This window comes from Pholis gunnellus (genome assembly GCF_910591455.1).
Source record: "Pholis gunnellus genome assembly, chromosome: 18".
NCBI classification, from domain to species: Eukaryota; Metazoa; Chordata; class Actinopteri; order Perciformes; family Pholidae; genus Pholis; species Pholis gunnellus.
Window position 1 is genome coordinate 11572242 of NC_136545.1, and position 25418 is coordinate 11597659.

Below are 25418 nucleotides of genomic sequence, written 5' to 3' on the forward strand. Positions count from 1 at the left end.
TTTTTCTTCACTTCATTTTGTGATTTTAGGTTTGACTCAAACCTTACATGTTTGAGGTACTAATAGTCTAATAATCCCATGCAGCAGTATCTTTCCTCCCGAGAAAAATAACTAAAGTTTATGTTAATTAGATCCATATAAAATGTAGCAATGACATCTAATAAGCGCATGATCGGTGAAAACAACCTTTAATATACACAAGCAGACAGTTACATTATGTATTATACTTTCTTATATATATTCTATTTTTATGAGTACATAGTTTTGTGTCTGTCAGTGTGTTTTGAAATTAAAGAAAACCAGAAATCCTTGTATGCACACTTGCTTGGCCAATAACGCTGACTCTGATATTTACTTCATTGAATAATTCAAAATACTTCAGCAGGGCTTTGTTTTAGGCTGTGGCGCTCATGGTAATGTGTTCCAGTCCTGCATTCATAATTTGATTTACTATTTTATAATTTAAATTTGACCCCTCCTTTGTCAAACGATTGGATTATTGTTGCATTGACATGTAAGCAGCACATAATTGTTGTTGCTGCTTGGGGGCCAATTTAAACTGCTCCTAGGTGGTCAAATATGTAATATTCTATTAGTTCATGTTTTGAATGTTAATAAAGATGTCAAATAAATGAATGAGTAAAACACAATGTTTCCCTATGAAATATGATAGCGTATAGAATTATAAAATAGCAAGAAATGGAAATACTCATGTAAAGTACAGATACTTCAAGATGATGCTCGAGTAAATGTGCTTTGCTACTCTACAAGTGGCCGCTCCGCAAACCCGTTTTAATCCATTTTCTAATTAGACAGATATAAGTGCACAGACGTTTGTGGGCATTTGCACACTTTGTCATTGGTGCTTCATTAAAGCCGTCAATCACTTTGCAAGATTGCATGCGTCTCTTGTGAACAGCACATCTGTTCCTGAAGATGAAACACCGAACGGCGTCATGAAAATATTCAAGCAAATTTAGTATAAATACTAGATTCTTTATTTAAATATTGTACATATTTCAAAACATATTTACACAAATTAGACCTGCATTGTTACACTGTAGACATGTTTCTCTCATACACACAAACATCGCTTGCTGAAAAGAGGACAATCGTACCATACGGACTGCAGAAGCACCTTTGAGCACAACTTCACAGGAGAGAAAGATGGGGGCAGACTTTCATTTACATCAAACACAAGGGCAACATGACGGAGACATCCCAAGCTTGCAATGACAGGAAAGGCCTCTTGATTACAGGTCTAGCTATTTGTTAAGGCTGAAACTGTGCTCACCCCCATACTGTTATTTCACAGCACCATTACCTATCTCACCACCCCTCCTTCTGCATATGAGTTACATCTCTGTCAAGTATAGAGCTATCTTTGAAGTAAATACAAGTTCAGAACCTCTATACACCATTTATAAACCACCGAGACAAGAACGGACAAAAACTGTGTGAACACAACGTGAACGGTGGCAGTAGCTGAGACAAACCATGCAAAATTAACAGCGCAGGCAGTAAGACGGATAATATTTGATCAATAATAATAATAATAATAATGTCCTTTATGTGTATATATGGCTTTCCTTCTTTGGTTTCATAAACCTGTCTTATACTTTGCAACCAGTCACGTATAACTTAAACCCGACAATAGAATACAGCTTTTGCACTGATAAAACAAACTTTAGGCATAGAAAAGACATTTGAATGCCCCTCTGAACATTTCCACCCACACCTCTGGCCATCACGCAAGATTCAGAGCACAAGGAATTTACAGTATTGCTGAATGATGTTTGTAACAACAAAGCGTTGTGTATGACATACACAAAGAAAATGCGTCTTTGGTGCACCTGCTTTTAAACTGTAAAGACATTGTCCAGACCACTCGGGTGAGCAGAACAGTATTATCAGTGTCATTGATAAATGTCGTTTGATGCATCACACAAATTCATACACACACACACACACACACACACACACACACACACACACACACACACACACACACGACACACACACACACACACACACACACACACACACACACACACACACACTCGTTACAATCATTGTGACCATGTTCATATGAATCATGTCAATTCATGTACAGACATCTGGATTACAAAAGAGAAGCAGCAAACACAATTAAAGGGAAATAAGGAACAGAAAAATAATTAAAAAAACATTTAGACGCGCGCGTACACAAACCTGATTCTCGTTAAGATAGTTTGATCTGTCATGTCAGCAAACACTTTAAACTCTTACTTTTAAAACTAAATAACATTAAAAAAATACATCTTTTCCTTTAAACTCGTGCCTGACCTACCATTGCAATTGTAAGCATTCCCAGATGCTAGCTTTAGCTTTGTGTGGCGACACATATCGACATTAAAATCCACAGCACATTCCAATAACGACTTCTCACATGAATACCTCACTCACACACACACACACACACACACACACACACACACACACACACACACACACACACACACACACACACACACACACACACACACACACACACACACACACACACACACACACACACACTTCACCATCCTTCCTACCACACAACCGTTGCAGCAATCAATCTCTCTTCTTGTTCATTTCAGCGAGTGGAAGTGTAGGATTGAGAAAACTCACTTCAAGATTAACATCTATACAAGAAAAAATGTTTATGAATGCCTGTGTACATCATCCTTAATAGTAACGAAATAGCTTTAAACAACCGAAGCAAAGACAACAGAAAGGCCAGAACCAGGCCCTAAAAACACAAAAATATTTACAGTCAAGTGACAAAAAAAAGAAAAAAAGATCAATGTTCACATGTAAGCGCCAACGAGCGTTATGGTTTCCCTTTGCAGGTTTCTTTGATCGGAGCAATTACTAGTTGGCTCTTCCATCGTTCACATTCCCAAAACCGAGACACTGAAACCCAACTTTTAAATCCTATTGTCTAAGAACTCGCTTCAGCTTCCTCAGCCCATCTCGATGCTTTGTTCAAAACACATTTACAACAAGGAACAGACTAACAACTGGAACAACAGCTAGCCGGGTTCAATACTCAACTCTATCACTATTCTCCCAACAATCCAAATCCTTCACCTAATCCTGTAATTTTTCACTTTTTACATCAGGGCGACCAGGTTTTAAAGCCCCGTCTATGACCGTCTCTCAGTCACATCACCTGGAGTGTTTATGCCCCACAATGAGACTGAAAGGCACGGCTCAGCCCGTCGTACTCTGCTCCTCCTCCGTCATGGTCAACATGAAATGTCCTAGCTGCCTGCTTCCCCTCAACCGTTCAAGCACCAAAACAAAAACAGAGGAAGAAAACAAAAATGGACACAGGTGGACGCCGGCCCCCGCAGCGAGGAGTGTGTGTCGTGTTGTTGGGCCTCCCCCCGTCAGCCCAACGGGATGCAGTGCATTTTTGGGAGGGCTGCAGGTGGAAGACTCAGGCAGACAGGAAGAGAGGATCCGCCCCAGAGAGGCGTGCACACACACACACACACACACTCACTCACTCACACACTCAGACACACACTTTCAGTCTGTATATTCAGCCACAATGGACAGCAGCACCGTGATATCATCTGGTTTCCCTCCTGCACAACAAGACAAAAAGAGTGTGAGGATCTGTGGTGTGAATGCAGCCCAAAAAAAATAACCCTAAACATGTGTAATCTATGTCTATATATCGTAAACAGTATGCTTTTTTAAAAACATCTGACAATTTTAAAGACTCTTCCTCATTTACAATCATATAGAAAAATTACACAGTCTATCGTACATTTTAGAATAATATCCCCACTTCAAATATGTGAACTACCAAAGACACAGCATCTGAAGCACAGTGTACTTACCCCTTACATTCAGACCATTGTCACAGGCAAACTGTGCAAAAGGAGACATATAATTGGGGTCGTAGGCAAGATCGTGAGCTTGCTTTGCAATACTCTGTGCAGTCTGCAGGATGCTGTCATAGTTGGAAGTCTGAAGAGATCAAAAGAGAAAAACATTCAATTTGAAAAGACACAAAATATGTTGACACATACTGGATGCTGTATGTGTGAATGCTTGAATAAACTGATGTTCCAGAAGCACCACCTTGAGTTTTTTGAGCTCCTGGAGAATCATGTAGTCCGGCATGTTGTCAAACAGGCCGTCGGTCGCCGTCAGGATGATGTCACCGAGCTGCACGTCGAAGGAGGAGCTGTCAGCCGCTTCAGGGCTGGAGGAAAACGGAGAGGCACGGAAAGATCAGTCACAAGTGTAATAGGAGCATGCGGCACCTGAGCTGCTGCCAAGAGTGTCCAACATGGAATTAAAAGCAGGTCAGAGGTCACTCTGCCAACACGTTTAAAAGAGGACATCTGACTCGGAAGCAGACTGCCCAGTGTGTCCTTGCAGGAGGTCCTGTTGCTTGCTGGCGCCTTACCCAAAACTATAAACTGAGAGCCTTTCACAGCATGTTCATGCTTCGCCTTGAGGATTTTTTTATTTTAAGGTCGCACTGCATGGAGCAACAAATGTACCTCAAAAGGAATGTCTGGTAAGGAACAGGATTAAACCAGTAGAGTGGGGGGGTAATAAAAAAAACGGACCATGAGACTTGTCTAAAGGTTTATCCCTTGTTAACAATGCTGCTACTCTAAAAATATTACTTAATGGGGGAATATTTTGGAATGACATAGTTGATAAGTGTAGCATTTTATCAGGCTGTGACGATAGAAGATGGATGGCGTGTTTACTAAAAAAAACTATAAAACAGGATAAAAACAAGATTTAAGAACATATTATCAAGTAGTTAAGGCAGCTATGCGGAGGCGGTGCTTAGTTTGGCCAGTAGTGCGACGCCAAAGCAAGTATTGTTTATCCTGCAAACACCGTCTGAAAGTTCTAACTGCAAATATGTTTGCTGCCCACATGAGAGGACAAGGCATGTTTTAACAACTCTGAAACAGCTCAGCAACAGAACTAAAAAAAAAAAAAAAAAAAAAAGGACGATTTAACTTTCACCTTTCTCTGATCCACTTGCATAAAGATTCCTGTGTAGTGTCTTGTAAAGCTACCAGCGATGAATCATTGTATTCCTATACATCACTGACCTGTCACTGAGCACCACCCCTTCAGCTCCAGGTGGAGCGATGGACAGCTGGAAGGGCGTGTTGAAATAGTGCTGCTGCTCGTCTGAGCGATGAACCACCTCTCCTTCCCGAACCACCAGGAAGCCCGAGTCACCGAGGTTGCACGTGTGTAGCCGGTGACTCCGCCGATCCAGAACCAGGATACAGGCTGTGCTGCTCCCTACAGGGAGGAGAGCCAAAGCAAGAGTAAGGTTATGGATATTATATCGAGTAAACAGTGATGAACGATCAAGAAAAAGAAGCACAGGCTGAATGTGTGTGTTTCTAGAGGGGTAGAATGCTGCTAAATCAGTACATCACTAAATCCATGTGCACCCTTCTCATGAATTTCATGCTTCCATGGTGGTGGGTCGAGATTATGTTTAAAAAAACACCGGGGTCATGGAACGTGCCTGTCCCAGATCCCCAAGTGACTGCAGTTTTAGGCGCCAACCGTGAAGCAGTGAAGGTCAGGAGCAGACCTTGGAACAGCTTCCCAAAATAAAAGCAGGCCACTTGATAAACAGCGTGACAAGAGGGGAGGAGGTTGATATTTAGCGCCTGTGCTCGCTGTAACTCAGAGATATGGAGTCTCAGAAGAAATGTGACCATGGTCACATGTTTGTCGTGTGGACGGTTTTAAACGTTGTTCAACCGTCCTGCAGTGTCAGTTACTGAGGAATTCTTGACCTTTCAGACGACTGGTATGTTACTAAATATTCAGCCCGCGCAAAAGGAAAACTGTTAATCCCCACAAGGTCCCAGAGTCTTGAATTCCAAGCGGCAGCATTACAAAATACAGACTAATTAAGTCATTTAGTTATCTCACAGATATTACGTCACTCTAGATGCTGGTGTAAGCCTAAATCAATGATAACTAGCAGCCCTCATACAAAATAATACACTGTGTGATGCTGAAATTCTGGTTGAAAGTTTTGAAAGTCTTCTTTTTAATTTGTACATTCCTTTCATGCACTTATCTGCCAGGGTGGAAAAGGAAAATGTGCCAAGCAAGGCCACCCCAGTTTGACACATCCTGCAGCTGTGTTTTGTTTTGTATTGCTCAGAGTACTGCTGGTCATGGGAAGCATTACTCACCCCACCACTGACTGCGTGTGTGTACACTAAGGTATCATCATGTGTGTACTCACCTAGCAGGGGGACTTTGTTCTGTAGAAGCTCAAAGTAGCCAGAGGTGAGGATACCCACCGGGCTACTGGGAGTGAAGCGTCCCTCCTTCACCAGTCGCTCACAGGTTCTCATTAATGTGGCGGAGAACTGGGACGGGTCGACGCCGTAGTCCCGCCAGCCACCTACGCCGTCTGCAACACCTGGTGAACAAAAAGGAGAAAACATAATACAGCAGGCTGTCAATTAAAATGCTGCTCTCCATCGTCCAACAGCCTCTTGTTTACTTTTTTTTTTTAATATATAGTTTCAAAAACAATCAGAGCTGTAGAACAAGGAGAAAAGTCTTATAACAATGATAAAAAGGCTATGAGGTGTATTTTAAAAGCACACTTTGGTAGTGCCTTATTTCTAGTCCATCACTGGTCAGAGAGCATCAGAGCATGAATCTCCACTAATTCCCTGTTCACTCATCGAACTGACTGACACGCTTTGACTTTAGTTTCATTTTCTCTATGAACTACAGGGGGAAGTACAACACTCCTGAAATGTCCCTCTGCGTATGGAGGACTAGCATCGATTACTGTTATCAAGCAAAAAGCCCAAAAATATATTTAACTGTCATGATGACCACCTGTAGTCCACTTCTGAGGAGTTTACTACACATTTTACCACCTCGCTATTTCCGCTTGCCATGTGTAAGACGTGAGAACAAAGCAATTACTCGCAGCTAAGCTAGCAGGCTAGCGACGCTGTTAGCAACATGGCTGCCTCCATGCTCAACCATTCTGACCTTTGCAAGACATTGTCGTGCAAAGTCTACGACGTGGTAATAAACGTTTTATTCAGTCCTGTGCACCTTTAATTGTGCGTATCTATGTCTCCTAATTTCACGTGTTTAATATCTTGCATGACCGCCGCGCAGTCTTCATGTGGAGCTCAACTAGGTGAAAGGTCGTCCCGGTGTTTCACCTCAAACAACCCACAAACGACGCGAAACCATCACTGTTCGTGCATATAATTACATGGTTGTAGAGGTATCGATCTTCTGGAAGCAATCACCCGGGTTCAAGTGAGCTAAACACGGCTTATATAACGGTGGCACTGGGGTAAAAGTTGTGGCTCTGTTTTTTTTTGAGGGGGTGGGGGCTGTTGTGTTTTCATCCGAGGGGTCGGTACACGTGCAGCTCACTGAAGGTCACCTGAGCACAGAGGGGTCCATCCATGCACGTGCAAGCCACTCACAGTTTCGTTATGCCAAGAGAGCTTACCCAAAACATCGGCGTTCCTGTTGCGCGCAATGAAGCAGGCATCGTCTCCGTAGCACATCCCTTTCTTCAGGATCCCCTTTCGAAAGTCTTTGCCGAAGCCACAACTGGCGGTGATCAGGCTGTAGTCCCGACTGTCCGTCTGTGAGAGTCCGCCCAGGACAGCCCTGGCTACCAGTCTGCCATACGACAGTACAGATAACATCCCCTTCCAAGCAGCAAGCCCGGCTTGTTTTAAGCACGCACACGCTGTCTCCCCCTCTCTCTCCCTCTCTCTCTCTCTACCCGGCCCCTGCCTGCTGCTAGTCGGCTATCTCCTCTGATCAATCCCCGGGCTGTCTTGTCTTTATCCGTCCATTCGCTCCCGACTAGCCGGCTTCCGTGAAATAGTAACGTGAGCCCCAGCAGTTTGATAACTCGTCCGTCCGGACAGATTAGACGTTCAGTCTATGTCTCAGGTGTACATTTCAAAAACGCAGTTCCTCCGCAAGGCTCTCTCCTCCCCGACATGTTTCCGCTGAAGTACCGGATAAGAGAGCTCGGGAGTACATACGGGTATGTTGACCGTTTACAACATTGACGTCACGGCTCAGCGACATCATCCAATGACAGAGCAGCTTGACAAACCCGCACTTCCTGGTTCCCATCGAGAGCGCAGCTACGCCACTGGGCCGATGTTAGATCTGCACTTGTTCTGAGTAACTGGACGGAACGGTCGGACACGTTTGTGAGAATAATGACGTCATTTTATAATTTAACATGGGCTACAGAAAGTGTAAACCCACTAAAACAATACCTACATACCCTGAGTGCCCATGTGATCCTAATGTTATTTGATCTTATATAGATAGGCTACTCAACAATTACATAACTCTTTCTGCGGCATTTATTTGTTTCTGAAAAAAATCTCTACCTACCTAACCAAATCACACACTACCATATAAGATAATGTAATAACTAATGTCATGTTTTCCCCACCACTCACTGGACCTTCCCTGAAACAGTTTGGAGCCTCACTTGTAAATGTTTGCCGAATGTTGCACACGACCAGGAGGGTGCGCACGTTTTGATGTACAGCAAGTACATTAACTCCGTCAGTCATTTTGGAGGGGACAGACACAGATGCAGCAGGTTTCCTCATGTGCTCTGTCTATTTTCGATAAACACATTACAAGTTAACTTTGACTTTCTTAAAACAATAATATTTGTTCTCTTTAATTACACAACTAATAATGTTTTAAGAAGAAAATTAACATTTTTAAATAATGGTTATTTCTTACCGTAGTTTATTTATTCCCAATCATAGTCCTTGTATGTTAAATATGTTGTTAGAATGAGGGTCAATGGTACCTGTTAAATTGTAGAAGTGAGCTAAAAAATGCTGGTGTCCATAAAAGTGGTGTATAAAATGCCTGGCCTTCTTAAAATAAGATAAGATAAAATAAAATAATCCTTAATTAGTCCCGGAGCGGGGACATTTACAGGATTACAGCAGAATAGTGGATAGTGCAAACAAGAGACATAGTAAAAAACAACATCGAAACAAGTATATTCAATAAGTAAATAAGTAATAAACAGTAAAGAATATTAACTAAATAAAAAGTAAAAATCCACAATAGTTAAAATATAACTACAAATATAATATATACAGATAGATGTGTTAAAGTAAAACACATCTGAAAATATAACATTTTGCTTTTATTGGCCTTTTTTTGTTTACTTCATGATGATCGTCGCATGGGCGTGACAGCAAACTGTCCCCACCTCTCGTCCCTGCACAGGGTACTTGCTGCACATACAATCGAGCGCACCCCAGCTCCATAATCCACCCTAGCCAGAGCCCATAACGGAGCCGAGAGAGAAGAGACAACATCGCATTATCGCCGAATTACCATCGAAGCGCATAGACAAACCGCCAGTTCACGGTAAGAAATAATTCAGTTATACGCCATGTTACTGTTAGATTTGTCTTTGTGGGAAAGCGAGAGAACAAAGCGGCTCACTATTTGATGAAGGGTTATGGTTCCTGTTTATCTAAGCGACCGGACAGGATAATGCTGAAATGCTTGGTGTGGCTACTCACCGTTTAAAAAAATAAAAACAGGTCGTCGCTTACTCGGTGGTTATGTCTGTTATATTGATTTAAATCATCTAGGCCTATTTCTTTTAGAATTAAATAAATAATGGTGTGAGCTGCTCCGCTTGAATATCGTTGTAACATTCTGTTTTTGGATTGAATACGTCTTGCTATATGGCCTATATAAGAATATAAATGGTTATATAATAATAAATTGTCGCTCATTTGTAAATGAAGATGCAGCACTGGGCTATTTTGCGTGCCATCCTAAATAACAAGGAAAGGATTTTTTGTTTTTTAGAATGCTTCGTTATTGTTATGGTCATTACTTTGACACACTTTTCTCTCTAGGGCCAAGATGGGAAAGGTGGGTGAGATGATCCTAGTGTCCCTTCTTATTGTGTTTCTCCTAAACACTGAATCGACATGGGCTAAAAGAGGGAGCAGTACCAGCAGTAAGAAAACCTCTACCGGCAACAGGGGTGGGACGCAGTCAAAGCCATCCTCTCAGCCAGGGAACTACCCTCGACAGCCACAGAGTCCCAATCGCAACCCCAACCCATATCCTCCTGGCGGAAGCTATCCGGGAGCAGGCAACACAAATCCTGGAGGAGTTCCCAGGCAAAACCCACCGAGTTATCCAGCAGCTGGAGGTTACCCAAACCAGAATCCTGGTAGAGCCAATCCTGGAGGTTATCCAAACCAGAACCCTGCTGGAGGCTATCCCAACCAAAATCCAGGCAGAGCTGGCAACCCTGGAGGTTATCCAAACCAGAACCCTGCTGGAGGCTATCCCAACCAAAATCCAGGCAGAGCTGGCAACCCTGGAGGTTATCCAAACCAGAACCCTGGAGGCTATCCCAACCAATATCCAGGCAGAGCTGGCTACCCAGCTGGAGGAAGCTACCCAGCAGCAGGTGGTTACCCAGTCAGAGGGGGAAATACAGGACAGGGTTGGGGTCAGCCTGGTGGTTACCCTGGTGGAGGGGCTGGTGGTTACCCTGGTGGAGGGGCTGGTGGTTACCCTGGTGGAGGGGCTGGTGGTTACCCTGGTGGAGGAGCTGGTGGTTACACCAATTGGAACCCAAATAATAAGATCCTCAGTCCCCGCTTTGGTGGAGGAGGCTATGGTGGTGGAGGCTATGGCGGTGGTCAAGGGATGGGAGGGTCTCCTTTCTCTCGTTCTGTCCAGGGTATGGGTTACCAGCCCAGTTCTTCAGGTTTTGCCAAAAAAGCCATGATGGCGGCAGGCGTCGGTGCTGTGGCCGGGATGGCTGTTGGATATGGACTAGGGCGCTTCCCTCGACCACACTTCAATTTCAACAACCCTCAAGAAGAGCAGTACTACAACAACTACATGTACCGCAAGTATGGCACCCAATCCACAGACGAGAAAGACTACGGCCGTGATTATGTCTACAAACCTCCGCCACGAGCAGAGTCCTACGACAAGTTCATGGAGCGCTGTATGAACAAGACCAGCTCGACCACGCCTAAAAGCCAAGATGACGGCGACACCGTCAGCATCGAGGAGATTGGATACCCCGCCCTAATTGACCAAGTGAAGTCCCGACGCTGTGTTGAGGAGTTCATGGTGTACTCTGAGCGCTTTCTGCAGGAACGAAAAGCCGAGGAACAAATCCAGTCCAAGCCCAATCGCAGCGGCTCTCTGAGCTACGGGGTGATTCAACTGTTCACCTCCCTCCTCATGCTACTGTCCAGCATGCTCCTTCTCCAGTGAGAGCAATTAGTCTTCCTTTTACCATAAAACTCCAAATGGATTTCCACTTCCTCCATTATATCTGCACGTCCAAACACTGCTAAAGTATATTATCTCCATAGCAAGCTCTCTGGGTCTCATGTAATCCTCTATTGTCGCCGCAGGTGACAAATGTTGATGTGTATAGTAACTAAAGGAGTCAATTTTTAAAGAGGCAGCGGTTATTTTAAAATGTTACTGGAAGATCATCAGTTGTGTATTGTACAAGCTGCACTAATCTCTTTCTGTTAACTCTTTCAATAATTGATTTAGAATCTCAGTTTCACTTTTTTTTTTGTGCTCCACTTTATAATGCGCTGAATGCATAGAGAACAGATTCAGGGTACTTTAGGACAATTTATTGTGACAGTTTGACTGATATTGTGTAAAATAGGAATGTGACATTTAGGTAAAAAAACTAAAGAAAAACATCCAATTAACATTTAGTAACCCTTTTTAATCTGTGCCGAACAATTCAACAGACAGATTGGTTAAATATGCTAAATAAAGATTTAATTTTCAGCAAGTATAAAAGAACAATGATGTAGTTTGGCAATGGGAACAAATGGATAGAGCTGGGTTTTTTTTGTCTAAGGACCACTTACCAAAAGAAGAAGAAGATATGTTATAAATGAGAAAGCAGAAGAAAACTCAACATGATGATCTGTGGTGACGATTGGCTCCGCATTGTTGTGTAATGACCAAGAAGAATGGTTTACTATCCCACAATAAACAATTTAAAAACGTGTATGACCACAATCTAAATAAGACTGACGGTGTCCTCAAAGTAAAGTAACAGCTACATGACACTCACTCATTGTTGCCTAGTGAAATCCTGGATTGCATGTAATCAAAGAGACGTCACTCAGCATGTGTCCTTCGATGTGCTACCGTGCCTGCGGCTGTTGACAACAATAGGTGCATTTGTTGAAAATGGCGCCTGACGCTTTGAATCTGTGCAGTGCTACATGTAGTTTGGTGAAAGCTGAGGTTTGAGTGAGGTTTTCGAACAGATGAGGTCCACGACAATTCCAAGACTTTAACCCTAAATGTTTGCATCCCAGAACTAATTCTAAGCTTTTAATTGCACCTTTCCTAATCGCACACAGTATCTTCATGTCGTATCTATCATCAAGATTAACACTGGAACTGGAAGCGCCAGTTTAAATCTGCCCGGGAACACTGGACTTGACTTGGTTCATGAATAGTGCTGTAGCGGTTTGGAGATTTTGATTCTTTTTCACGATAACTCGTAACTTTCAAGAATTTCCCGGCTTTTGTGGTTCATCTCAGCGGCTTTCTCTCATCACCTGAATCTTCTCTTGACACAGTCAGATGGTGGCAGGTCAGGTGTTGGCGGGTCTGTAAATAACTACGTCTGCTTATCACAAACTCTAGCCTCCCCTGGCTGTCATGGTGTGCGTCTCTGGAATGAAAATGTTGCACTCCTTTTGTTTTGTTTTTTGTGTTATCTGTACATTTTTGAGCTATCTGTAATTTGATTATTATGCTGTTCTAGCTTGTTTTCTTCTACCTGATTGTTTGAATTACTTATTTGCTTCTGGGTTTTGTAACGTAAAGCACTTTGCAACTGTTTTAAAAATTGCTACATAAATTAAGTTTGCAGGCTTTTCAAGGGAGTTTCACCCAAGTAAAAAAAATCCGAAACAAAACACGTCAGTCATCACTTCAGTCCACTATTTTGACACTGGTGTATTCTGTCTGTTGGTGGTAATTATTCATTATAACAAAGAAAGTCAAGTGGATACTGTCCAATTGTTGACAGTATATCTGGAAGTGATCATATGCACTGTTTTATAGTGTTTTATTTCTCTTTCTTCACATTTCACTTTTATTCTTTGAGTCTCCGGGTTCATTTGTTTTCATACGGCACCTTTCCTGTTCGTTGTTGCTCCCTGTCGATTTGAAATGACAATTTTACATTTTCATACTATCTAGGCTGTAGAATATCTGTGAAGTGCACTTATCTCCCTTTGGGTGTAGATATTCTGTAACTGTGTCATTGAGCTCATTATGGGAGTATAGACATCCGTGTATATCTGACTTGTAGTTGTAAACGCTTTGGGTTACTAATATGGTTTGTCATGATGTTTATGTGTTGAATAAAATAACTAACACAATAAGAGTTTCTCTGCCTAAATGATGTCATTTCACAAACACACATATTCTTGTTTACACTCTATTTTAAACTTATTGAATATCTAAATAGCATCAAAATATAGAATAAAGACAATGAAACAAAGGTGTACGTTTACAAACCAGTAAAGTTACTTGCAGTTCAACTCTCAGCCACCATTTGTTTTGACAACAAGCATGTATGCAGTTTCTGACGGGACATTTCTGAATTAGAAAACCTTTCTTTAGAGTTTAGAATATATTTAACCAAAGCTTCTTATTTTTTTTAACAGTGATGCATTCCATAGATTTTGTTGAATAGAAAAAAGTCAAAACTGCCTCAATGAATCGTTAATTAGAAAAGTTAATGTAATTAATCCTCCAATTTGATGGCTTCAGTTTCAAATATAGGAGAATTGGCTGCTTTGTGTTGCTCAAACGGAACAAGACATTTAAAGAAGTCAAAAGAAATTCACTTTTATTTCCATTTTTCTAACGTTTTGTAGAGCAAGTTATTAAAAGGCAGATTGATTGATTCAGAAAATAATCGTTACAGTTGCAGTCTAATATTCAAAACATGTTTATATTGATATAAACATTGTTGTTGATACCCAGCTCAAGTTCTTTATTACTTTATATTGAAATAGCTTGTTGTGTACATTTTAATTGCAATGAGGTTGCAAAACTCCCAGAAAACAATATTGTTTCCTGCACTCAAAGTAATCTTACCATAATAATAACCAATAAAGGACAGGAAGCATCATTTGTTCAAAGCAGCTTTTATTTCATTTGATCTGATGATTGATTGTTTCCCCAGTGATCAGATGTGTTACATTTCTCTTATCAAGGCAGCTATAAGGAAAGACACCACATGTCCAAGCGTGAGGAAGATGTTGGTCGTGGGAGCCGGGGCATCCGCCTTAACAAAGGCTCTCCAGAGAGACTGGTTGGGAAATCTTCGGCTTTCATTGTGGTAAAGCCGTTGATCTTGCTCAGAGGAGGCCTTCTTATGGCCGTGATGACTCCCAGACCCGTGCTTTGGCCTGCCAAATAACCCCAGCCCGTACCCGGTCCCTGTGCCCCCCAGCATCCCGGCAGCTGCTGCTCCAGCCAACTTCAGGCCCTGCTTGGAGAGGCCTCGGCCCTGAGAGGGAGGCGCTTTGTCGTCATCACCTTTTCCTCGACCCTTGAAGATGCCTCCACGCTTACCGTCGGCACCTGGGCACAGAGCTGCCACGAGCAACAGCCAAACCCACAGTGAGAGCAGCCTCTGCTGGCCAGTCATTACTGGAGATCTTTACTCTGCAAACACACAAACACACGTACTATTAAAAGCTTTTGTATTTTTGCCACGCACGTTTATTCTTTTATTTGAGAGACAAAGAGAGACAGGTTTGTCAAGTCTGTTGGCTGTAGTTCAAACTGGCATTAAAGCTTTTGATTTAGCTCAGTGCACAGCCAAAAGTCACATGCTTACCAGCACGAACACAACAGACCTCCAGAACTATCCACATGCTCTGTCAACACTGGGATCAGCTGGGCATTATGTGTGTGATGCATATTTCTTTCTTTCGTGATGCATTTGTTTGCCCCGGCTCAGATACGCAATGCACTTTTCCATATGTTGTTCTAAAACATTAAAGATATGTGGATATGCAATGTGTTGTTGCAATGCATGTGGAAGGAGATGATTTAAAAAATGTTAAATAACAAAAGGTAAACGGTGCTGATAGCATGTACTTTGGAATTGATAACATACAAATAAAGAATATTAGTAAAATGTTTTTTTACCTTTCTGATCGGTCACACAGGTTGTGATGCTGGAGCGGCAGTCCTTGGTCAAACCACAAAACCTATAGTTCAGAAGAGCAGCATTTTGGTATCGGCATCATTTCCACACTAACATCCACTCCAACAGCTCCTCCCCAAAACAGACCCTGCTTTGCTATTGGTTCAAGATCAATAATACAGTACAGGTTGAATGATTTTGGCTGATGGCAGCATTTCACATACAGTTGCAACACCTGGTTTTCTCCCATTATTCACATAATGCAAAGGCTGGAGCCAAAACAAATATATTACTGTCTGCATTGGCTAATGATTTTCTATCACAGGTTTGTATGTTGTACTTCCTTTTAAATGAATTAAAAGCTTACATGTTTATGCCTACATGAGGCAGTGATTCACTTTAACTTGTGCCTCATTAACCCGAGGTGGCCTTTTGGCTGGAAGGATGAGACTAGAGCTGTTATTATTATAAGACAGTGAATCATTAATGTACATATTTACAATTACAACCATATTCTGAATATTGTCATAGGCTCTGATTGGATCTTACAACAGTGTGTTTCTGAACATCTCAATTAGAATAAGAAAAATTCAACAATAACAATAGAATGGCACCTTTGCATCTCAATATGTATTGTACTATTACACATTTGAAATCCAAAAATCTGATAAATGTATCCTTCTTATTTACATATTTAAAAGATGGTTGAGTTATGGTATTGTTCCTTTGATGATAAAAATAAGATACAACATTTTGTTTTTCTGTTGCTCTTTGTGCATCACGATGTTAAAGATATTTGATCCAGACAAACAAGAACCCATCTGAATAACAGTCTCGGCTCATAAATAGAACTATTCATCAGGCAGAAAAAAACAAAGTTAACTGGTCACTTGAACAAGTACAGCAGCCAGTGAGGCAGCCAGGCGTTAGGAATTTTAATCCTTTTTTTTTGCATGAAATATCAACGACTGTGATGTTACAAGAACGTTAGAGAGGCCAGAGGATAAAGAACAAGAGGGACGACTGTTCAGAGAATCGAGACCGGTCAAAATGCTACAAATTGGGGGAAAGTCTTTCAGCCGAAAGAAGCTATTTTTCCTTTGTGTCATGGGTATAGAGGATCTACTTAAGGGCACACTTTGGACTAGTGTCAGTTTGTTCTGGATCCCTCGTACAATGTCTGAACACATTGAATATTCCATGTATGCCTGTATAGCAAGTCCCACAGAAATGTGTTTTATTGCTGGTTTGCAGCTGTACAGTTACATAACTTAGAATATACCACATTTGATGTGCTCATTCGCAAGATGTGTTAAGTATTTGCGTTGAGTAAATAATTGGGTTTATTCTTTATTTCATTTTCAAAGTGGACATCTCACTGCTTTCACAATTCCCAGCTTTGTGTGTTGTGTAATAAGAGAAGCTCGTCAGTAGTTATCAGCGTGTGTGAAGGTATTTATTTATTTCAGCAGGTTTTGGGTCAACATGACAATGACCATGGGCATCATGTCTACACAACAATCTGAAGAACTTAGAAACATGAGTGTTTTCTTTACAGTATAATACAGTAACAAAGTATTCTCTTTCGCCCAAGTTTCAAAGTGGTCAACGATGAAACCCTTGTTTGTGTTCAATGTGGTTTGCATCACATGCTTTTAGATGATGGGCAAGCACTCATGCTCAGCTGGTTGGTTCATGTGCAAAAACAAAATGGTCATGCAAAGAAACATTTCTTCTTCATGTGATTTGGTGAATTCTTCACATCTCCCTGCATAGAACAGTTCGACAGGAAAAACAACAGTGTTCGCCAATTTCTATTAAAATGTCAAATGTGTTGCACAACACAGTCTTCTTTCTTTTTCCAGATGAACGAGATTTCCGGCCCAGATGCTTGCAGCTGGAAGCACTACATGCAGCATTGCTGGTCCACCTCCCTCTGCAGAAACTAGATGACGTTCTCAAAGAGCTGCATGGAAGCCATTATGTTTTCATCCTGTTGAGAACAGAAAGCAGATGCACGAGAAATGGTGTCGTTTGTGCACAAATATGCATGAACTCAGCGAATCATATTTCAGTTCAGTTCGACGATTGGATTACCTTTTGGCAGGTTTCTATGAACTCATCAATAGTCACCACTCCATCTCTGTTTCGATCCATTTTCTGAAAAAAGTCAGACATGAAAAGGAGAGGTTTCATATTTAATCAGGTATGAAATCTTACTAATATGAGGTACAAAAGTGTGTCATCAAATCAAAGTGATGAACTGTGGCTTTAGAGGAGGTCTGGCCTTCAGATGGGTTTTGAATTTGAAAAGGGGCTTGGTGTCATTTTTCTTTTAAATTAGATTTTCTTTTTCTTTAAGAGCGAGAGAGACAAGAGTCTAAAACACGACAGTGCTCAGGCACACTGACACACTAAGGTTGTGGCTTTGATACGGATGCAGAATCTGGATGTAATAAAACACAGTCAATTTAGATGCCAGGGGTTCAGCTGTGTGGTTAAGTGGTTGCAGAGATAAAATACCTGGAAGAATTTCTCCACATGCTCATAGGGAGAGTCGTCTCGTACACTGGGTAAGGTACACCTGCCCATCATATCATAAATGGACGTCATTATTGCCATCATTTCCTGCAGGAAACCAGAGAGACATACAGAACAACTGCCACAGATTTCGGTAAGATATCTCAAAACTGAGACCGCTTTATTGAATGTACCTCTTTAGTAATGTAGCCGTCTTTATTGATGTCGTACAGGTTGAACGCCCATCGAAGTTTCTCTGTAACGGAGCCTCTAAGCAACACAGACAATCCTATCACAAAGTCCTGAAGAAGAATATACAAGTTTCATTATTAGCTTTGCGTTTTGTGTTCATAGCACAAAACATGCAGTCAGCGGTGAACTCACCTCAAACCGGATGGAGCCACTTCTGTCCATGTCAAACGCGTTGAACAAGAAATGTGCATACGTGGTTGCATCTGAGAACATATAATGAATACGCAATAGACTTGAAAAACATTTACTCATTTTATACTGAAAGTCATGACTTATTTTGCTTATCTCATTCAGCTTGCTATTCCAAACATTCAGCAAGATTTAGAAAAAAATAACAACAGACCGAGTCAGGGACGTCCATCTTTTTTATGCTTGTATGATACCAGTGTATTAGTTACATACTGTACCTCCTTGAGGGAAGAACTGTGAGTAAATGGTCTTGAACGTTTCCTCATCCACTAGCCCACTGGGACACTCCTATTAGGAGAAAAAAACGTTTACATCATTTAAGCCAGGCATATTAGATTAGCTAAAATAATAATACAAATAGTAGTTATATAATAATTCAACAGAGTATTAGAGTTAGCACTACTGATATTCCATCATTGTATGGTGCTGTGCACACAGTTACTGACTGACTGCAGTGCAGGTTTGTGGCCACTAGAGGGAAAGAAATAGCGGGATAGCCAAAAGATTCATAAATGGCAAAAGGAAAATCTTTACTGGAGCCTTTAGTGCTCTTTCTTTATAAATCCTTACAATGCAGTTACGCCAGAGTAGTATAGTAATGAAAAGCCGTATGGCACATGGGTACACGCTAGTTAAAATCAAGGAAAAATGCAAATAGTGCAAAGAAAAGAAAAAAGTTCCACAACAAGAACAGAGAAGAAAGCAAATCAGATTTTGAAAACTAAAATCTCTTAAAATCTTTTTCATCAGATTTCCATTAACAAAGCAATCTGAAACCAAGAGCAAGGCGCCCTGGGGAGATTCAATTGCAGTTTTGTTTACACTGAACATTTCTCACCACAACTCATGCGTATCGATAAGGTATCAGACACCTCACAGAACATTTGCACGTTTTTTTTTTCATAATCTATTTCAGTTTAAAGCCTGCTTTGTTTAAATCCGCTTCAGCCCTTCTTCTATTCTTTAACGGCACTTTGCAGTCACGAACTGTCAATATGCATTAGCCGCCTTTGCAGTCGGCACAAATATGAAGGCCTCTCACGTCAGTACCGCATTTGTGCATCGGCATCTTTGTGCATGTGTTGGAAGAACACAAAGATAAAAGCAATACAGGCATCCACTCATTGAAAACATTGCTCTACAGCACCACTTGTAGTCAAAGACTGGACAACGCACCTTTAATCAGGACATATAAATCTAGATATCCACTATTGTAATTGTTGGCTGAGACCAGTGATTCCCAACCTGTGTGAAGACCTCCCCAAGGGGTCAAAACATAAATCTGATCGGTCACAAGAAAGAAAATACTAGGGCTGACTAACACCAATACAACTTCGTTGACGAATCGATTAGTGGATTTAATCGACAGATCTGTAAAACTGAGTTTCTCCACGAAGAATCACACAAAAGCTCCACTTTAAATCTCGTGTTTACCAGAGCTGTGCTCATGAGTTTCTTGGAAATAACGCCTTATCGACTTAAGAAATCTAAACAACCAATTAGTCGACTACTTGGCTAAGTACCCTAGAAAATAGAGAAAACACGTCAACATCAATGATGAGATTTCTGCTCATTGGGATGAACTGTGCCGATTGTTTTCATACATTTTTGAAGCCTCTGTAAAGCGACTGAAGCTCCTTCCTGGTGAACTCCGTCTGGGCTTGGAGCTGATCGAGGCCCTCTGGTTGGTGACGCACCATTGAGAGTTCAAAGTCGTTGTCACAGCTGTCTGTCAGTGAGAAACAGATAAAACAAGGATGGGATGGGAAAGAGGGGGAGGAAGAAAAGAGGACAGAAATAGAGGTAAGAAAAGAAAAGAAAAAAACAAAACAAAAGGAAGGAGGGGGGAGTTGAAAATACTAGAAAATGAAATAGATGGGAGGCAGAAAATATATACAGCTCACAACTCAAAATGCTCACCATCTTTACACAAACAAAACACAAATTTGAAGACAAAAATGGAGTTTTAAGAGGGAAAGGTGAGACAAGGAAATGGGTGAGAGAGGGGGTAAGAAGAATTAACAGCATTAATTAAACGTGATAAAAGAAGAAGAGACAGAGGGAAGGAGCATGGGACATTTTTGGCTTTGTCCGAAATAACTCATTCTCTATTCCTTACATAATGAATAATCAACAGTTTACTCTATAGCATGGAACAAATTCAGATTTTTGACACAAATAATCATAATTTTGTGCCGTTCCCAGCAAGCGTAAAGTCACATTTTCAGCAAAAGTAGTGTTCAAAACCTAATTCTTTGCTTAATAAAAAGTGGGAACAATAATAAGAAGAAATAGTGGTAGGAAGAAATTAGGACGGTTGGAGGGAATAAAACAGACAGACACTTCCTTTTGTGCCATTGTGGACATTTTTAGGTCACTATTGTATACAGGGCTTAAAGACACTAAAATAAAATGATGGGGGAAAGAAGTTCACAAAGACTACTGGGATGAAATTAAACTTAAAGCTAAAGTGCAGAGGAATACCACTGGAGGTACTCACCATCTTTATAAGAGCAAAAACACAAATGGGAAGTTGAAAAAGACCAGACCAGGAAGAGATGGGGATGAAGGAATGAGAGGGGAAGAAGAGAGAACTGTTAAAATATTTGGTTTGAAGTCGACAGGTTACCAACATACTGTAGTGATCACGTTATTAAAGGATAGATTAAAGGATATATATATATATTTTTTTTTTTAAAACAACATTAACATGCCAATATGTGCACTGAAAGAGTTTTTGGTTGCTGCAAATGTTTATGTCCAGGATGAATAAAAGGAGCAATTACAGCAAACCAAAAACTCTTTCTACGTATATACTGTATGCGAGTGCTGTTTACAAATATTGTATTTATTTTAATATTTTACAGCCAGCTCGACTGCACTTATTCATAAATTAAGTATCACTTTTACGGTCAACATTATTGTTTGTACACAAAACACCAAAGACAACATTTTAACATACAAACATCTCTTTATGTCTTACCTTCGAGTGACAAGGGCTCCCAAACCCCAAACTGTTTGAGCACGACATAAAACATCCCAATAACAACAGCAATGGCAAATACTTCCATGCCATCCACTTCCATTGTTGCCTTGCATTAGATATCTCCTGTGCAGAAGCCTCTTTTAAAAAAATCTTAACGTTAACTTCCTCCTGCCACGTTTTAACAGGCATCAGCAGTTCTATTCACTTAAATGAAACCCCCAACTTAAACCACTGACCATTTAGACGACACAGATTGTCCGCAGAGCATCCTCTTTTAAGAAAACAAGGTCAAAGTCCACCATGAGTAAAGAAATATCAAATTCATAGAGTGACCATCCCCCAAAATGATCCAAAGCTTTCTCCACTTGCAAACGATCCATCTCTGTGACTACGCGCTGGCATCTCACCTCCTGGCCAGTTCATTTTTTTAGGATCTCTCCCACAACTCCATCAACTCAGGGGCTCCACCCTCCACTCTCTCCATCTCCTCTCACTCCGCCCTGAGCTGTGCGTGCACGTGTGCGCGTCTCAGGTTGGTTACTGAAGGAATTCCTTTAACAACAGTCTCTGATTGACAATCTAAGCTGCCTTCATTTGCTCAGTCATTTCAAGGATGCAAAGCTGTAAAACAAAGCATTGATCCACATCCGCTGATGGCTGGGATATGAACCGCACTTAGAATGAAGGAGCCGGCCCTGCCCTGTGTGGCGCTGCTTGTGTCTACTATGTCGTTCAGCTATACACTCAGCGGGATTCACTCAGGGCTGAAAGACACCGTGACCGATGTAAAATCGGTGCTCTGTTTATGACATTGTAGTTAAGAATCGTGGCGTTTAAGTGGATTAAACTGTGCTGCAGTGGCGAGCAGCACACCTTCAGAGGTCAATTTATATTATAGCTTCTGTGAAATGCTGCGCATAACATGCATGTGTGAGTGTTGGCGGTCTAAAAAAGTACTTTTCCACTTTTTGCTGTTAAAGAGCGAGCAAGTGTTTTTGTGATGATAATGAGGACAAGGAGAGTGAAGAAGAATAGGAGTACAGTTCACAGCTGATGACTCGGCACAACATAATGGACTTGGTTAAAGTACAAAGAGGGGGTGGAGGGCAAATCAATTGTTGAGAGGTAAAATACTGGTCTTAGAAGAGGAAGAGAAAGCGGGCCAGAAATGCATTTCGATAGCCCGGGGAGGGTTTATGTAAATGGCCATAAAACGTGTCAGCATATGAAACAAAATGGAACACTGACGCCATAGCATTTAGTTTGTTTTTGTGTTTTCGGAGTGCTGCTATCCCAGTTCGAGATGCAAATTGAACAGAGCACACCGCTCACTCAGAGTAAGTGCACCCGTCTTGCACTGGACATACTAAAATGGACTTCCAAAATAATATGCTTAACTTAGCCTTATATGAGTCAGAGTGTAAAAATCAGAGGTGATGGATCGCCCAGGCCAATAAAAATGCTGCTAGTAGTTACCCTTTGCAGTGTATCTGATGTGTGGGCTGGTCCTACCTCACCGGACAGAAACACACTCAGCCATTACTGAACATGCAAGATGTATGAGCTCATGTGGGAACTTGCCTGCCATAAAAATAATGCAGCATTATACTGTTTAATGCACCTTAAGTGCTGATCTATCCCTGTTCTTCTTTTAAATACAGACAAGAGTGAGGTGGCTTAAGCATGCAGAGATGCAGACATTGCAGCAACCAGTCTAACCATCAGGTTTTAATGACTGCAGTGAGAGCAACATTACAGCTCAGCGCCTGGGCCCCATCTATCAAAAACCATCACACCAGTTCTCGTCACACAATTAAACACCCTGAACTTCGCTCGCTCTCAGCCTTTTTCTTAGTGCAACGCTTTTAGCTCTTTCATTGATTTTTATGCATTTTATTTTTGGCAAGAAATGACCTGTATGGAGAGGCTTCATACACACCTCGCATTGTGCAAAGGGGGATTCCACCTGCCCTTCCATATGAGTTTTGTTCAGGTTCCACTAAACTTATATGTGCATTGATCACACTAATTACCTGAGAAACTACACATTAAAATGGTACGACAGCCATTCAAAATGACATTTTTCCGTGATCTGTGGGTTACTTACAGATATGATTTGACAGAGAGCTCGAATGTTTTCACTCTCTATAATGTGATGTGACAGCTAGCTTCCTCTCCGATGCAGTTATGAAAGAGTGCAGGAGGCCCAGCAGCAGCCACAATAAAACATGTAGTGTAGATTTGGACCGCCGAAATATTCTGATGATTGTGTTTTTCCTCACCTTCCTAACAATAATGTATAAATGATGTAATGCATCGCATCATGTAACCAGACATCGATTTCATCACCAAACAGCTGTTCCACATTTTCCAGCATTATTTCTTAATGTTAGGAATATATTTGTATTGGGTCGTTGTGCATGAGATGCACCTGAGTGTGAGTGAGTGCAGACTGCCTTCTACTGTACAGGGAGCAGCTGCAGGAGACACTCAGGAGCTATAATGTTCAGACACCACTAGAGGGAGATCACGTTGTTATACATTTGGTGAAGATCTGCTTGAAGACTTAATAAATATCATTATTTTAACTAAGGATCCCGGTGGAAAATAAAATAGTAAGTGAGAATAATGATGAATTTGAGCTTATAGAGTGCAATGCTGACAAAAGTTTCAGTACATTCCTACTGCAAATATACTTAAAGGCCTCATAAATAAAAGATCATTTCCTTGCTAAAGTCCAAATTAGCAGTGGAGTTCATTGTTCTATTCAAATTGTATGATTTGCCTGTGTGAAGGGATGGTTTGTCAGCCATCAGAGCATTTGTCCCGTTACTGTTTTCATCAACATCCTGTCTGAGGCACATGGCCGAGAGAAGCAGTAATTGACAACAGCTGGTCATTTCTGGAAACTGCAGAGGAGACATTTTGTCTGTTCATCACTATGTTTGTTACCCATTATTTGATATATTAGTTGAAATAAGTGAATTACGAGATATTGCTCGGACAGACTGAAGAAATGAATATCTGTCCTGCCGGTCAAGTGCACGCACAGAAGGACAATGTCAATAATTTAGATTTAGGCCAAAGAAAAAGGGGGCATGAAGGGGCAGTCAGTGGGCGACACATGTGCTCTGCAGTCTAGCATGTCGTCCGCAGCGGACGGACAGCAGTTACTTTTTGCTTTGATTAGCTGCTGAAATGAAGAGGCGTTTGGTGAAGAGAGAGGACTGTGCGATAAACACTGTATAGAGGAAATAAAGGGCGAGAACATACAGTAGATACTGTAGATGGGGTAGATGCTTTAAAATTAATTTATTCTGTAAGGAGACTGAAGGCCTGCCCCCCTACTGCTTTATTCGAGTCCCACTCCCCCTGCGGTCCCACACAATTATGCAAATGATCAATATACTGTATTGTTGTTGTTTGTTATCCTTGTGGTGTGTATCTTTATTAAGCGCCTGTACCTGGCCTTTGTTGTGTGGTACTGGCGATAATCCACTTGACGAGACAACACTTCATCAGAGATTTACGCGTGAGCCGCGGTTTCTCCCACTTGGCTCCGTCTGTCTGTCCACCCGGGTTTGGATCCGTCCCATTGGCATCAGGCCGCAGGCCGCCGTCCGCTGACTTTCCATCCGCCTGAGGGAGACAGAACACAAACTGTCCTCCGAGAGAGAAAAAGACAGAAGACAGACCTCATGGTGCTTCTGCACTTTTCCCCCACCAGAGGGTCCACATGAACGCAGCGTGGAAGAAGGAAGCAAGCCACTCTGCAGGGAAAACGAGACACACAACCCAGCTACACATTTTTCCATGTCATAGCAACCAACCGTGTTCACCAAATTCCTTGCATGTGTGTCCAAACTCACCAGAAGTCTATAGGCTCCTCATCTGCTTTCTGCTTTATTTGAGTCCATTGTGTGAATCATATTCACGTCACGACTCAATATTTGATGATAAGGGTCAATAACAATTTATTATGTTCACCAACAGCCTCACAGAGCTGCAAGCACGACTGCAGACTCGGTCTTGTCGTTAGTATAACGCAAATAAATACATCACCCCTCTCTCGTCATGTCCCATCAGTTATCTTGGAGTCCATTGGGTCTCTCAAGACTGTAACTTAAAATCCACCGTCTGGTATCAAATGAAAGTTACGAAGAGCAGAAGCCCCGA

The 25418-nt window shown here is 41.5% G+C and overlaps 3 protein-coding genes across 3 annotated transcripts; 1 reads left to right on the forward strand and 2 right to left on the reverse strand.

Moving 5' to 3' along the window:
• Positions 1-981: 981 nt before the first annotated feature.
• On the reverse strand, positions 982-8048 carry LOC306710950 (protein phosphatase PTC7 homolog). The gene is made up of 6 exons (XM_079179697.1): positions 7538-8048; positions 6290-6469; positions 5121-5319; positions 4120-4243; positions 3876-4005; positions 982-3617 (listed from the first exon to the last, which is right to left on the reverse strand). Exons 1-6 carry the CDS (start codon positions 7737-7739, stop codon positions 3559-3561), a joined length of 894 nt encoding a protein of 297 aa, XP_079035823.1. The 5' UTR covers positions 7740-8048; the 3' UTR covers positions 982-3558.
• Positions 8049-9362: 1314 nt separating this feature from the next.
• On the forward strand, positions 9363-13514 carry prnpb (prion protein b). The gene is made up of 2 exons (XM_079178673.1): positions 9363-9459; positions 9963-13514. The coding sequence occupies exon 2, from the start codon at positions 9970-9972 to the stop codon at positions 11350-11352; it is 1383 nt and encodes a 460-aa protein (XP_079034799.1). The 5' UTR covers positions 9363-9459; positions 9963-9969; the 3' UTR covers positions 11353-13514.
• A 3286-nt stretch (positions 13515-16800) lies between these two features.
• LOC306710441 (calsenilin-like) lies at positions 16801-24828 on the reverse strand. The gene is made up of 8 exons (XM_079179003.1): positions 24707-24828; positions 19861-19985; positions 18475-18544; positions 18200-18270; positions 18010-18117; positions 17819-17923; positions 17393-17455; positions 16801-17288 (listed from the first exon to the last, which is right to left on the reverse strand). The coding sequence occupies exons 1-8, from the start codon at positions 24759-24761 to the stop codon at positions 17241-17243; spliced, it is 645 nt and encodes a 214-aa protein (XP_079035129.1). The 5' UTR covers positions 24762-24828; the 3' UTR covers positions 16801-17240.
• Positions 24829-25418: the final 590 nt, after the last annotated feature.